This window comes from Musca autumnalis, unplaced genomic scaffold (assembly GCF_047663935.1).
Source record: "Musca autumnalis isolate F117 unplaced genomic scaffold, ASM4766393v1 scaffold_1, whole genome shotgun sequence".
Lineage (NCBI taxonomy): Eukaryota > Metazoa > Arthropoda > Insecta > Diptera > Muscidae > Musca > Musca autumnalis.
In genome coordinates, this window is record NW_027411644.1 from 50,616,247 (window position 1) to 50,631,639 (window position 15,393).

Here is a 15,393-nt window from a genome sequence, read left to right on the forward strand (position 1 = left end):
GTATCATCTGCAAATTTGGCTATATTGGAGTCAGACTTTAAGAGCATACCCCGATCACATGCACATATTTTAGTCATCGATGTGGACCAAGGGAACTTCCTTATGACACACTAGCTTTTATTTGTACGATTTTTTTAGGAGGATTTAAATATTTCTGACAAGTGTGCTGGTAAATATAATTTGTATAGAAGGCATTCGAACCTCATTAAAAGATTGGCACAAGTCCAAAAAGACTTCTGAGCAAACTTCTTTGTTCTACATCGGCTATATGAACAATTCTATGAACTTCTTCTGAACATAGGTTTGTTCTTCAAGCGTGTTACAAGAAGCGTTTCAAATATTTTTGATAATATTGGTGACAATGTCCCTGGGCGTTAATATTTCAATTCATGTGAGGGTTTACCAGGTTTTTCAGCATCAAATATCTCTCCTATTTTCCATTGTAGTGGTACATACGGGAGCCTAAAACAAATATTTGTGGCAAAATTAGTTTTCAAGTAGCCTTTTCTCTGAGGTTCTTTAGTATTTTTCTTGTAATTAAATTATATCCAGGTGATTTCTTATTTGATATAAAGCAGAGCTACATTGGCGCAAAATGCTCTTAAAGGAATGTTGTCTCAAACTTTTAAATTATGAGTCGAGTAAGGGCACCTTTTCATATAACTTGGATAACTTGGTCATTGTAGATGTCATTTGTTTACTGTCTATGACAAAAACCTGCAAGACAAGTTTAGAGGCAGAGGTCTGCACATTAATTTAGCCATTTCCAGGGAATTTGCATAAATTGTTTAGCAAAATATGTCTCTTATGTACCTACCGATTTTTTATTTAGAACCGATTTTACGAGCCCATAACATTTATGTATGTAGATTCCTGCTAGTTTCTTAGTAGTTCCACTGTAACTAGCCTTGACAAAAAATGTTCAAGCCTTGACGAAGGACCAAAAATGGAAATTTTAAGTTCATATAGGTAATTTTCACGAGGCTCAGGATTCGGTTCGCTTTTAAATTCCAAAGTACTTTTTTCAATGCAATAAATTCACATATACACATTCAAATCGTTATCAAGATAATAAACTTTTTTCTGGCGAATTGAAATGCTACGCATTTTAATTAGCCAACCACACAGAGGCACCGGCTAGATATTTAAACTTAAACTTTTTTCTTCTTCTTAAGATTAAATTACAAAAAAAAAACAGTTAACTTCAGAGATACAAAATTTGGGTGGGATTTAAAGTAGAAAGAAATCCACCCAAGATAGTCGACAACAATTTAACCAGCCAACCAAACGGCAAAAAGATAACAGTTTGACAAAAAATCGACCATGGCTAACTAAACAAATGTGAATAAAAACAAAACAAACAGAAAATGTTAACAAAATTTCCCATAAGAAAAATACCTACTAAACGACGACTATAAACTTTAAGATAGCAGAGTTAACTGGCAGTTAGACAAAATCAACAACAGAAGAAGAACAACAACGGCAAACGGTTGAGCAATGGCAAGAACTAATAAGAAGAAAATCATCTTGTTGGGCTAGAGGTGGAGTGGCAATTGGGGTGGTGATGGTGGTGCTGATATAAATGAGTATTTTTATGCGAAGAGGTTTTGTTTCGTTAAATATGCAAGCCGGAGAAGGAGCAAGAACAACAACAGCAAGACGGATAACCAAGAAGCAATACATCAATGTTATAGGGAGCACAGCATAAGAGCCAACGAAAAGAGCAAAGTATCTGTTCAGGTTGAGCAACCAACACCAAACCAAACCAGAGCATAAACAAAACGGAAACACACAAACTTACACTCATATTTGTTGAGACCCTCTCTGCATGCTCTCCGAATGGGGAGACGGACAAATCTGTCTGTTGGTTAAATGCTTTAGTTTGTTTTTCAACAAGAGTTTCGACTCAAAAGTGCAAACAAAACACATTTTAAGGTCTTGCCCCGCCGCCACTACTCATTCATGCCAACCAACACACACACACACATACCAACAACAACAACATCTAATCGCAAACTCGCACACACACACAAACTCAGCTGAGGCCAATGAGTAGTAGTGATAACTCCATATAAGCAAATGCGAGCAACAGAGACAGCCTTATAGGGGGAGAGAATAGTATTTCCCAGTTTTGGGGTGGTTTTACAATTGAATGGATGCAGAGCGTCGCCAAGCAACCAGCCAGCCAGCCAGCCAGCACAGCATATCCATGCATACCCAATGTATCTGTGGGATTTGAGTGGTGGAATGAGAGAGATTTGTGTGATGTGTCGTTAGGTCGAAATGGTCGAGTCGGGTCGGGTCGTGTACCTTTAGCCACGAATGTTTTGTCAGTCAGGCACTAAGAGGCCTTACGAAAACAGCTGAGATTTTCGCTGCTCGCATGACGCGCATTTTCTTACAAACGAAATTTAACAAAGAGAAAAGAAACAAGAAAAAGAAAAGAACTTAGAAAATTTTTTCAAACAAAAATAAATCTAAGCAAGAATAAATGAAAAATTTTTAAAGTTTGTAAAAAAATCGTAAAAGAAAGAAAATTAAAAAAGCAAAGAAAATACAGCGAAAAGCAAAAAAAAATCTCAAGAAAAAATTAAAAAATAAAATATTTTCAAAAGAGAAAAAAAAAATAAAATATTTTCCAAAGTGCAAAAAAATCACAAATGAAGAAATATATATTTAAAGAAAAGTGTTGATTTCCAAGTTTTGAGAAAAGAAAGGAAAAATATTTTGGCAAAGAGCAATGTAAAGAAATAAGCCGAAAATTTTCAAAGAAAAAGAAAAATTTGTGAAAATCAAAGAAGAAAGAAAGAAATTATTTTGTGAAGAGAAAGTGCAACGAAGGAAATATTGGATTTTTTGGATTTTTCATTATTTTGGAAATAACCCCGAACAACTAAAAGACCGTTGTCCCCCTCTTGTTGGTGGTCACGGCTTTGCCATTTAACAAACAAAAGTGCATTCTACTTATAATAACAACTCCTCCTGTACGCCCACGTCCGCCAAAATGATTACACACAACTCGTTGAGTGTCTATGGTGGCGGCGTTATGTGTGCTTCCCCCTCCACGGCTCCGGGATTCTTCAATCACAGACCGCAATCGGGTGCAGAGCTATCCGCTTTTGAACTGGGCCTACCACGCTCCATGGCCCTGGGCGTACCACCACCGACAGCCTGGCATGATCCCAATTTGGGTGGTCATCTACATGCATCCGCCGGTCCAGGTTCATTGGCCGGTACACAAACAAATCAAGCCGGTTCAGTGGGTACCGGCGGTGGTACAACACCTTCAAGTGTCACCAGCCATCAATCGGTGGGCATTAAACAAGATCTATCTGCCCTTACCGGTCAACAACAAACAAATCAACATCAACAAAATGCCTCCGCCGCTGCTGCCACACATCATACAATTAAAGAAGATCTATCCGCCATGAATACCGTTAGCCAAAGTGGTGGTGTAGGTGGTGGTGGTCATCATCATGCATCAGCGTCGGCAAATCAACATACCAGCCATGATATGAGTTCCCTAATGAAAGGTTCTCAATCACAGTGTCTGGTTGGTGGTGGCAGTAGTAGCAGTGGTGGCCATCAAAATCAAGCCGGCAATGGTGGTAGTACAACACCTAGTTCACAGGCCAATAGTTCACATTCGCAAAGCAGTAATAGCGGTTCACAAATTGATCCCAAACAAAATATTGAATGTGTTGTGTGTGGTGATAAAAGTTCGGGCAAACATTATGGTCAATTCACGTGTGAAGGTAAGTGCGGAAAGTCTGTTTTTTTGTTTTGAATTGTTAGAAAATTAAGAAGAAATGACTTGAAAATTTTCTAATTGGATTTAATTTTGCTTAAAGAGGTATTAGTTAGAAGAAGAATTCTCCTTTTAGTTTTTAAAAAAGTTTGGATTTTGAAAACAGTTCAAGAAGTTCCAAAGTTATGTTGCAATATTTGGATGTTGTTGTTTAAAAATCTAAAATATTTAAAAAATAGTTTGTAGTAAAATTTTTCACCCATATTTTGTTCAAAATTAGTTTTCAAATAAGGTCAAAATCTTGAGAACTGAGCCATTACTGTAAAAAGGTATGACGCCAATACTTCAAAGTTGTTAAAATCTAGCGAAATGTTGTTTGCACATTATGATTCGGGAGCTCTTTGAGATAGGCACCACATTTTGAAAATAGTTTTAGTGGGCCCTAAATTGTGAACCAAAAAATTTCAATAGAAACAAATTTGGATTTATTTTGTAGGAATTTGCAAACGTTAGAAGTGCTGATATAAATATCTCAATTACAGTTATTGTACAAAACAAGTTGCTTAAAAAAACGCCCACAATCTGAACTTTGAAACAAGGGTAAAAGCTTCGCAAATGCTCAAGTGGTTAAGAAGTTATAAGCAAAAAACTTTGCAATTTGAAAGAAAAGTAGGAAAACCCGTACATATCACTAAAAATGGCTTAGATTGAAAACCGTCGCTCACAACGAAAAACATATTACAGATTTGGATTCAGCAGGTCGGGATACATTCAAACTAGATTTTGCGTCCGATGTGGTCAAGGTTGTCTGCCTTTATAATCGACTTATATTCTAAACCGAAAATTTACAAAATTTCTTTAAATTGTAGGCAACTTACTACAATTAGCTTAGATTGAAAACCATCGCTCATAACAAAAAACTAGAACTAGATTTGGATTCAGCAGCCCTGAATACATTCAAATTAGATTTTGCGTCCGATTTTGTCAAACATGTCAGTCTATATAATCGGCTTATATTCTATAAAGAAAAGTTACAAATTTTGGTAAAATTTTAGGCAACTCACTAAAATTAGTTGGATTGTAAATTGTGTATCGCAATGAAAAACCAATTACCGATTTGAATTCAGCAGCCATTAATAACCTCAAATTAGGTTTTTGGCACAATTTGGTCACTTCTAACTTCCCATATAAATGCCTTAGATTAAAGATGGAAAATACAAAATGTTAGCATATCACCAAAAAAATGCCTCTGGAATGAAACTCATGATACATAGCATCAAACCATTTTAAAATTTGGATTCAGCAGACCCAAATACCTTAGATTCTACCTTTAAGTCCGCTACGACCCATTATGTCTCCGCAAATAAATTTCGATTTTTCATAGCAGCTTTGATTTCTTTAGAGTAGGCATTTGGTTGCATGCTAAGGGTTCAATAACTTCTCATTTGGGAAGAAGTGCAACAAATTTGGGAGTAAATTCAACAAATGTTTGTTTGTTTTTTTTTTTAATAAAGAAGTAGACATCCCATAAATCCTTAAAACAGGAATGCAAGCGCCAACATTTGTAGGCGTGCAGAAAAAAAAATAACCAAAAGCAAAACTGGAAAAAACATGTGTTGCCTTTGGAAGTTTAATTTGATTTATAATTTTTCTCCAACAAAAAAGAAATAAAAAATCAACAAATCAAGTGGAAAAGAAGAAGAAGAAAAAATTCCCATAAAAAGGCGCTAATAATTATAAGCCGCAAAGAAGGAATGCCACAACAGTTAGGAGAAAAATTCTTTAGATTTCTGCTAAGCACTTTTGATGGAAGCTTTTTAGAATTGTTAATAAAACCCCTTACTTTGTTGTTCCATAATTTTATGGTCACTTAAAAACCAATATCAATAATATGTTTTGGCCATTTGCAGTCTAACTACCTCACTTTCCCCATACAAAATAAACGGGGAGAGTGAAAAAAAAACGTTTAAATAGATTTTTTATTGATGTGGTTTTGATAGCTTGGCACGCTTTTTTTCCATCCCCCAGCTCTTTAATATGCCATCACTTAATTTTGTATGGTCATCAGCCAATACCTAAGACATTTGCCTCATCATCATGGGCAACGGCATTATGTAGGTATCGTGTTGTGTTTAGCACACCTTTTAGATAGATATTCGATTCGAACACAAAATTCCAAATCTTCATCAGTTATTGTAGGCTGTCAGATAAGCCATGTCGAAGGGATATTGAAGGCTAAAAACTTAAATAAAATTTCAATATTGTTTATCAACAACAGTTAAAGTTAACATTATGATTATTAGCTATGAGTTTCAAATCATTTTTTTAGGTTTTTTTTTTTTTTGTTGGAAAGCTTAGTAGAAGAAAAAGAAGCCTAGTCATGGGGTCACATGCAGAGAGAGTTAGACAGACAGGTAACAATGTGGCTATGATTGGCAATATTTTGGGAGAATATAAAAATATTTTTAAAAATAATTTAAAATTTTTTACGAAATTTTCTTAAAATCCCTTAAAACAAATATTTAATTCAAAGGGGAATTTTCAAACATTTTGAGATAGTTTTTTTGTTTATTTTTAAATTTCCTCTAAAATTTCCCAAAGGGGACATTTTTATTTTTATTCCTGCTTTATTTAGATTTTTATTTAGTTTCCAAAACTATAAAAATTTCTTCAAAATCCCTTTAAACAAAAATTTCCCTTGAAGGGAAATTTTTATTTTTACTCTAAATCGAACATTTCTTTAACATTTTTGATGACCTAAGTCTAAGTTATGGATTTCCGTTGAAAACATAAATTTCCCTAAAAATTTCCCAAAAGGGAAATTTTCGGATTTTGGTTCCAAAAGTATTACTTTTGCCTATAATTACCAAAATAAAAAGAATTTTTAAAAAATTTCCACAAACAAAAATTTCCCTTTAAAGGGAAATTTTTATTTTCACATGAAATCAAAAATTTCTTGCATATTTTCAAAAAAACTAAAACAAAAAGAAATATTTCCATTAAAAACCAATGATTTCCCTAATAAATTTCCATAAGGAAAATTTTAAAATGTTCAATTCTTGAAAATTATTTTTTCGGAACATCACTTTTAAGGGAAATTTCCATTTTCCCTCCTTTTAATTCAAATTTTTGCACAATTTTCTAATAAAAATATTTTCCACCAGAAAAAAAATTTTTGTTTATGCCTCACATTTTCAATTTTTCCCCACAATTCATCATCCATGCATGAATGGGAATAGCATAAAAAAGCACTGGACACAGTGCTCAGCAGACAGACATATCGTAGCTTAGTTTTCTATGGTGCTGCTGCCGCTGCAGGCTGGCTGGCACACATCAAATATAAATAGAGATTATAATTCGTCTGCCGTTCGTCTCTCTGCTTCTTTTTATTACGTCAAAGACCGTAAAGTGAACACGTACAGCTAAATGCTACAATACAAGGCTTCTTTGCCGTAGCAAACAACGGCAAACACCAAGGTATCCTAGATGGTGGACAGACATTATCTCTGTGAAAACAACATCTTAAGGTTCTTCTATCAGAAGAAACAAACACAACATGAACGAAAAAAATCCACACAAATAGTCAAAAGGTAAAAATAAGGAAGAGAAGAAAGAAGGAAGCAAGCAGCAAGGGATGGTTGGTCAAACAAAAAACACTCGCCATTCCCAGACAGTTAGTTAGACATTGAGATTACGCCACACACAAGCGGCCGGGCAGAGGTACTCAAAATAACCCCAACACTCTGCTATGCTGCTTTTAAAAATAAGTTTTGATCTAGCAAAAGAACTTCAAGCCAGCAAGCCGCTTTGTTAGCAGCATTACACGTGAATCACAAAAATTACATTTTAGGCTTTAGCGTTTATGAATGCGTTAGATTTTTTTTTTTTGGAGAAAAGAAAACTTTATGCATTCTTTCAAAAGATTGTTGTTGGCCACAATTCTTATCTTACATTTTGGTCATCATTTTTTCCACCATGATGATGATCATCCTTCTCATGGTTCCTTCTCCAAACACACTCACACACTGGACTTGACATTATGTACGTATGACTAGCTTAGTTGTGGAGTTGGTGGAGTAGGAGGCATGAATTTGTGGTTGCTTCATCTTCGTTTAAAATTGATTGCTATCGTGTTTTCCTCATCAACAGCAACAAGCAAGCATAAAATAACAGCAACAACAACACCAACAGCTAGCTGAAAATAGTGATTCTGCGGCGGCGGTGGCGGTAACATCATCAGCAACATACCTCAAATACCTAGCTTACCACATGCAGCCGACGAAGCAGTAATCTGGCCAAGCTCTAGCGTGGCATGCATGCCTGCCTCATGCATTTCCATGGGCCTTCTTAATGTTATAACGTTTAATCTCCCAACATTGTTGTTGTTGCTGGTTGCATGGCAAAAAATTGTTTTGTTGTTGTTGCTGGTGTTTCCATTTAGAGCTAGGCGAGATGTGGGTGAGGTTTTAGGCTAAATGTTTTTCTCTTTTACAAGAATGTGGACAAATTTGGAAAAAAGCATGGGAAAAGTTTTTGGGATAAAAAAATAATTTTTTTTTGAAGAAGCTTTTAGGTTATCATCATAGCTTTAAACATTTATCCGTGTTATCCAAATAGCATAAAATTGTTATCCGTGTTACAAGAAACCTTATCCGCTTTATTAAAATCATATACAAGTTTTATCTGCTTAAATAAAACAATATCCGAGCTTTATCGTAATATCATGAAAGCTTTATCCACTTTATCCAAATTTGATGAAATCGTTAGTTTGTTATTTAAACGTCTTTAAATCATTATCCATCTTATCCAAATGATTCAAAATGCTTAAGCAACTTTTTAAAAATCACATTGAAACATTATCCGCTTTATCCAAATAGCGTAAAGTTGTTATCCATCCAGGAAAATTATGTGAAAATGTTATTTGAATAGCTTACTACGTATTGTCATGTTATCCGTGGCTTTATCCCTGTTATCCAAATACAAAAATTCGTATCCGCTTTATCCAAATATTATAATATGCCCCTCTAAGTCAAGTAAATAGCATACAAACTTTATCCACAGGATTTAAAATAGTTATATCCTTTATAAAAATCACATATAAACTTTATCCGCTTTATTATGTGAAAACGTTATATGAGTAGCTATCTACGTATTGTCATGTTATCCGTAGCCTTTATCCCTGTTATTGAAATAAAAAATTCTTATCCACTTTATCCAAATATCATAATATGCTCTTCTAAGTCAAGTAAATAGCATAAAAACTTTATCCACGTTATCCACATGATTTAAAATGGTTATTCCCTTTCTAAAAAACCACATATAAACTTTATCCGCTTTATCCAAGTAGCATAACATTATTATCCGTTAAGCCAAGTGATGTGAAAACGTTACCGAAGTGGCATAAAACTCTTTCCATGATATCCGAAGAGCAAAAAATGTGATCCCCGTTATCTAAATGCAGTAATTAATCTATCCACTTTATCTACAGGTTGCAAACTTATTAAATTATTATCCACCCTTTAGAAATATTGCTAAATTGTTATCCATGTTATCTAAATGGTATAATAACATTATAAAATATTTATCCGCGTTATCCAAATACTATAAAATCGTTATCCACATTATGCAAATAGCATAAGTTCCTCAGATTTTAAACAAATGTTCATAACACCTTTCTGCGTTATGGAAATGCCGTAAATATGTTATCCGTTTTATCCGCAAGACGAGAAATCATTATTCACGTTAGCCACATAACATGAAAACTTTATTTAAGTTAATTCATTGTTATAAAAATCATTATCCACGCTTTCCAAATCTTTTCCAAAGTTTATCCGCATTATCCAAATGTGGCAAAACCATTATCCAAGTGTCAAAAGTCCTTTATTCAACATTACAAATAATCTAGATAACATAAAATTAGTATTCAAGTAAAGAAATTATTATAAATCCCTTATCCGCATTATACAAATTATTTATTAAAATTATCCGCAATAACCAAATGTGGCTAAAACATTATACAAGTGTTAAAAATCGATTATTCTAATAATTTAGACTTCATAAAATGTTATTACAATTATCCATACATCCTCAATTCCTTATACGCTTTATCCGTTTTATCCAAATGATAAAAGTTCTCATTTTTCAGTATCGGTATAACACAAAATCGTTTTCTAAGATCTTTAAATAACAAAAAATCATTATCCACATTGTCCAAATTTTGTCTATAAATTATCCACATTATCCAAATAATGTTAATCGTTATCCCCGTTATCCAAAATCATTTATTCGTGTAAAAATCATGTATTCCTGTAATTTAGATTCTCTAAAAAGCTCATGATCATTATCCATGCCTCCTAAATGCATTATCCGTCTTATCCAAAAACTGAAGTTTTCAAATTTTCCCTCATATCTCATAAATTGTTTTACATTTTATCATTGCAAATTATCGTTCTTGACCACCCATCATCATCAGATAAATTGTTTCCTATCACTTAACTAATTAAAGCTTTGGGGCAATCCTTTCCCTCCGATCCACTCACCCAAAGTATCTGCAAGTTGTTCTCCACTTGTTTTTGGGTTACTGTGTTTTTCTGACCAACTTCTTAATGATTAAATTAAAAAAGAAAATGTTTTATAAATTCGCCGTTGTTGTTATTTAATTTGTAAACTTATGTTTGAATGAGCAAACAACATGTGAATGACAACAACAACATGCATACATACATACACACATATGACATAGGACAGCCTCAAGTTTTAACAAGAAGACTTAATTATTAAACGTGGGAATATATTTGGGCCTGCAATGTTTAACAAGTCCTCTTCTTTCTTGAAAAAAAAAAACAACAGAAAAAACCCCAACAGTACACAATTCATTAAAATGTATATTACTTTAAAGTGGTTTATATATAAAACTTTTTTCTTTATTATTACTGCATAATTTTTATTAAAAAAGACGACAAATTTATGTTTGTTCATCATTTGTATGTGAGAGCGAACGAACATTGGCGGCGGCATGTACCTAGTTTCCGGTAACCAACATTTGTGTCACACATTCAACCTGAAGAGAGATGGTCTCTTGGCTGGGATATGACAATTTTTCTTGGTAATATCCATATTTTTCGCACAGTGTCTTTCTGTCTTTCTCTTTGCCTTGGGCTAAAACATATTGTTAGAAATTAAAATTTTTAATTTATTTTCTTCTTGTTATTGTATTTGCCCAAGTTTAGTTAGTAATGAGTGTCATGAAATGATTGTTTGAAACTAATAAATCAAAAAGATAATCGTAAAAATGTATAATGGATTTTTGCTAAGAAAAGAAAATATTTAATTATTTTATAGGAAAAAATGTAAACATCAACTTGTTAAACAAATTACAAGAAGGAACAAAAAACTTTTTAACATAACTATGACAAATCATAGTTAAGAAACCCTTAGCACAAATTGATTTTCATTTAAAGAAAAAAAAAACCCTAACAACAACAAAATATCACCACATGAAAAAAAACATCAACAACTAGACGGCACGATATTATTCCCCTGGAAAGTTCCCAAAAAAGCAAAAAAAAAAAAAAAATACTGCCAACAACTTAAAAACATGATCGTGATCATAGCTTGAGACAAATAAACCTTAGAAAACTGATTAGTGTTGCTAGTTGTTGTTTTTGTTCCTCCTCTTGAGTTTCTTTCGAAGAAACCAAAAAAGGGAAACCATTATTAGACACAAAATATAGAGCTTGTATTAAGAAGCTAGATTGGTAGATGTTGCAAATAAAATAACGGTTTAATTAATTAACGACAAGAAGGGCTTATAGAATCAACAACAACACAAAACAACAGAAAGAAAAGGATTAAAAAGAAAAAAATATAGAGGTCCCGTTGAAAATAATAAAAATTAATTAAATATTTTTCAGGCTCCTTAAAAGAGGCAATAAATTCGATTCAACAGTAATTAATAAAAATTACTCAAATGATTTTACAAAATCCTAAATTTTGTAAAATAACAAAAACTAAAAATATTTTTGGCCCCTAAAAACAGGCAAAACTTAAATTAACAAAATATTTAACACCTTAAAGTAGGCGATAAATTCCATCAAAAATTAATTATTACAATTTATTTAAATTTTAAATTAAAAAATAAAATTGCATAATTTTTTTTGGTTCCTAAAAATAGGCAAAAAATTAATATAATTAAGAAAAAAATATTTTATTAAAAATTATTTTTTGGTCACTTTGGATAAATGATGTTACAAAATTCTAATTGTGTTAATCTAACAAAAATTAAAAATATTTTTTTGGCCCCTAAAAATAGGCAAAATTAACATTAACAAAATATTTAACACCTTAAAGTAGGCAATGAATTCCATCAAAAATTAATTATTAAAATTTATTTTTCTTTGATGAAATTATGAAATTTTAAATTGAAAAATAAAATTAGATAATTTTTTTTGTTCCTAAAAATAGGCAAAAAATTTTCATTTAATTAAGAAAAAAATATTTTATTAAAAATATTTTTTGGCCACTATGGCTAAATGATTTTACAAAATTCTAATTTTGTTAATCTAACAAAAATTAAAAATAATTTTTTGGCCCCTAAAAATGGGCAAAACTAAAATTAAAACAAAATATTTAACACTTTAAAGTAGGCAATAAATTCCAACAAAAATTAATTATTAACATTTATTTTTTTTATGAAACTATACCATTTTTGATTAAAAAATAAAATTAAATAATTTTTTTTGATTGCTAAAAATAGACAAAAAATTAAATTAAATTATTTTTGAGCCTAAAAGTATACACCATTTGAAAAAAAGGCCCACAAGTCGCATAAAATGCCACAAATCTTGGCATATTTGCAAAGAGAGCTTAAAATAGTGCTTAGATTTGCCAAATTTGCTTAAAATTTTCAAAACAGTTGGCAATACCGCCTAAAAGTAGGCACTATTTGAATATAGCTACAATTTTAAGGGCAAAAATACACACCAAATGCCACAAATCTTTGCGAATTTGCAACGAAAGCTTAACATGCGGCTTTGCTTTGCCAAATTTGTTAAAAATGTAAAAAGTTTTTGCCAAAAGCGCCTAATTGCAGGCAACATAAATTAAAAAAATGCAATTTATATCCTGTTGAAGACCAGTTTCTTTGTGATTTACCAGATTTTGGCAATCTTTTTGCCTCACATGGTATAAAGTTGCTAACAAGGTCAACATTTCCCGGCTAGAGCGCCGAATTGTAGGCAACAAAAAATAAAAATTTTGCAATTCCTTAATGTACACCGTTTGTTTGGAATTTTTCGGCAATCTCTTTCGGCTTAATTGACATATTTTCCTAAAAATGTACATTTTGGAGCAATGGCGCCTAATTGTAGGCATCAGAAATTAAAAATTATGCATTGCTTTCGCTATGGTCCTTATAGTAATCCGTTTCTTTACAATTTGTTTATTTTTAGCAATCTGTTTTGCTTACGTTGAATATTTTGTTAAAATGTTGAACATTTCCAGCAATAGCGCCTATTTGTAGGCTTCAAAAATTAAAAAAATTGAAGTTCTTTGTATTTCTGCAGTTTTTTTTTTCAGTAATTGCAAATCGGTTTTCTCCCGAAAGCAGTTCTAACCCAATCTAGGTTTACCTTTACCACTTCTCCCTTTTGCTATGCCCACAATCCAAGAGAAAAAGAAACCTCTTGTCATTATAATATATTAACCCTTTTTAATTTCATTGAAGCTCATCAAGTAAAAGATTGCATGCAACCACATGTCACATGCAGTTGCAAAGAATATTTGTTCCCCTTTCTATCTCTCAACATAAACTGTCAAAATAATCAAGCTACAACTAGAGCCTACATCATTTGTCTATGTAAAGAAGTTAGACAATTTGTGGCCCAGACTTTTTTCGTTCTAAGAACACGTTGTTCATTCAACTCGAGCTAGAAATTCAACAATAAATTACAAAATTCATAACATGGCTTTAAACTAAATTAGGCTTAATTAAAGAGGGAGAAAATATGAAGAGAAGAAAAAAAGAAGCCACAATCATCATCATCAGGTTAATGTCTTGGTTTTCATGGTTAAGTTCTATACCGAGTTTTTATTTTTTGTCACTGCTTTTAGGAAACTGGGTTAAATTGCCACGGCTCAAAATAATCAATGTTTAATTGTAGTGGTTTTTGTTGTTGTTGTTGATTTTTAATTGTATTTTTTATGGAATTTTTGCCGTTTATTTGCTTTCTAAGCAAAAAACACAAAACAAAACTGTGACCAAAGTTATATGCGATTTCATTGCAATTCTGTTGTTGTTGTTTTTGTGCCTTGCCTTTGGTGTGTCTAAAGTAATTTCACGCTTTTAATTGCTTGCCGATGCGCAACAAGTGTTGCGCGTGCGCAAAACGTGTGTTTTTGTAGTTTTTATTGCAATTTTTCGTTTTGGATTCCAAAAGGTTTCTGTGTTCTTCATTTGCAGGCGGCATTGTGTAGCGAGAGCAAGTTCATGTTTTCTTGCACTTTATTTAATGGCAGTTCTATCTTTGAGTTTGTGCTATTTTTCTTGCTTTTGTTTTTTCTAATAAATGCATCTAAAATACCAACAATTTGTTTGTGTAGAGTCTGCTGACTCAACATACCGTTTACATTTTGTTTTGTTTTAAGGAAGTTCAATTAATTGCTGTTAATGTTCAGTTAACTTAATAGACGTCTTACTTCGCTGGCTGGCGGGCTGTTTGTTTGTTTGGTTGGTTGACTGACTTTTAGCGGCATTGTGGTGTTGGTGGCGTTAAGGTCTAACTATTATGGTCTGTCTGTTTGAAACTAATTGTTCATAAGTTTGTTAGTTAACTGTAAAAACTTGATACAAGCCATATATAAATTGAAATAGTTTTTTCTCTTAACATGTCTAGAAATCACGCGATTTTGTTATTTTTAATTAGTTAGCATATTTCCAGAGAAGAAATGGGTTAGAAAGACCATAAAATGAATTTTTAATTATTAATTTAAGAAAATTGAAAAAATGTTTTGCCTAAAAGTGGGCTTTATAAATTAATGTTGGAATTTTCAAGCCTAGAAGTAGGCAGCAAAAATTATGCAAAGCTTAATTAATTTAATTTATATTTTTAAATTTAATATAAATTATTTTTTAATTCAATTCAAACTTTAAAGGGAAAGACTCAATAAAATTTGATAAAATAAATCCATTTCCTGTTTCATATTAATGACCGCGCCCTAACTGTATGCTTTAAAAATTAAAAATAGTTAATTACTTAACTTTTTAGGCAAGTTGTAAGGGAATGCGTTTTCTAAAGGCCTAGTAAATAATGTGAAAAGTTTCGATATTCCAAAATTTTCCCATGCCTTATTATTTTCAAAAAAAAACCCCAAACTCATAAAATTGCCATCAAATAACGATTGACTTGATTTTGGATTTTATTTTCCCTTTTATCATCCAGCCAGCAGAGCTTGGGTTTTAAGATATGATTTTCAAAAGCCACCACAACAACAACATCATAATCATCAAACCGATACTCATCAGCATGATCTGAAAAAAACCTTTGCATACATTGATAATAAAGGCGGTAAGGAGAATCTTACAAATGATCATTTTGGAAAAAGGAGGAACAAAAAAAGAGTTTTTGGCACAACATACGCTTAGCCAC

General features: G+C 32.3%; 1 protein-coding gene across 1 annotated transcript in view; it reads left to right on the forward strand.

Annotated features, from left to right (window-relative positions):
• The first annotated feature begins 1,431 nt into the window (after positions 1-1,431).
• The window catches only part of LOC141397547 (steroid receptor seven-up, isoforms B/C-like), a 70,208-nt gene continuing 56,246 nt past the window's right edge, over positions 1,432-15,393 (forward strand). Inside the window, exon 1 of the mRNA XM_073973981.1 lies at positions 1,432-3,755. Within this exon, the coding sequence (XP_073830082.1) occupies positions 3,005-3,755 (751 nt within the window). The 5' untranslated portion in view covers positions 1,432-3,004. The remainder of the gene's footprint in view (positions 3,756-15,393) is intronic.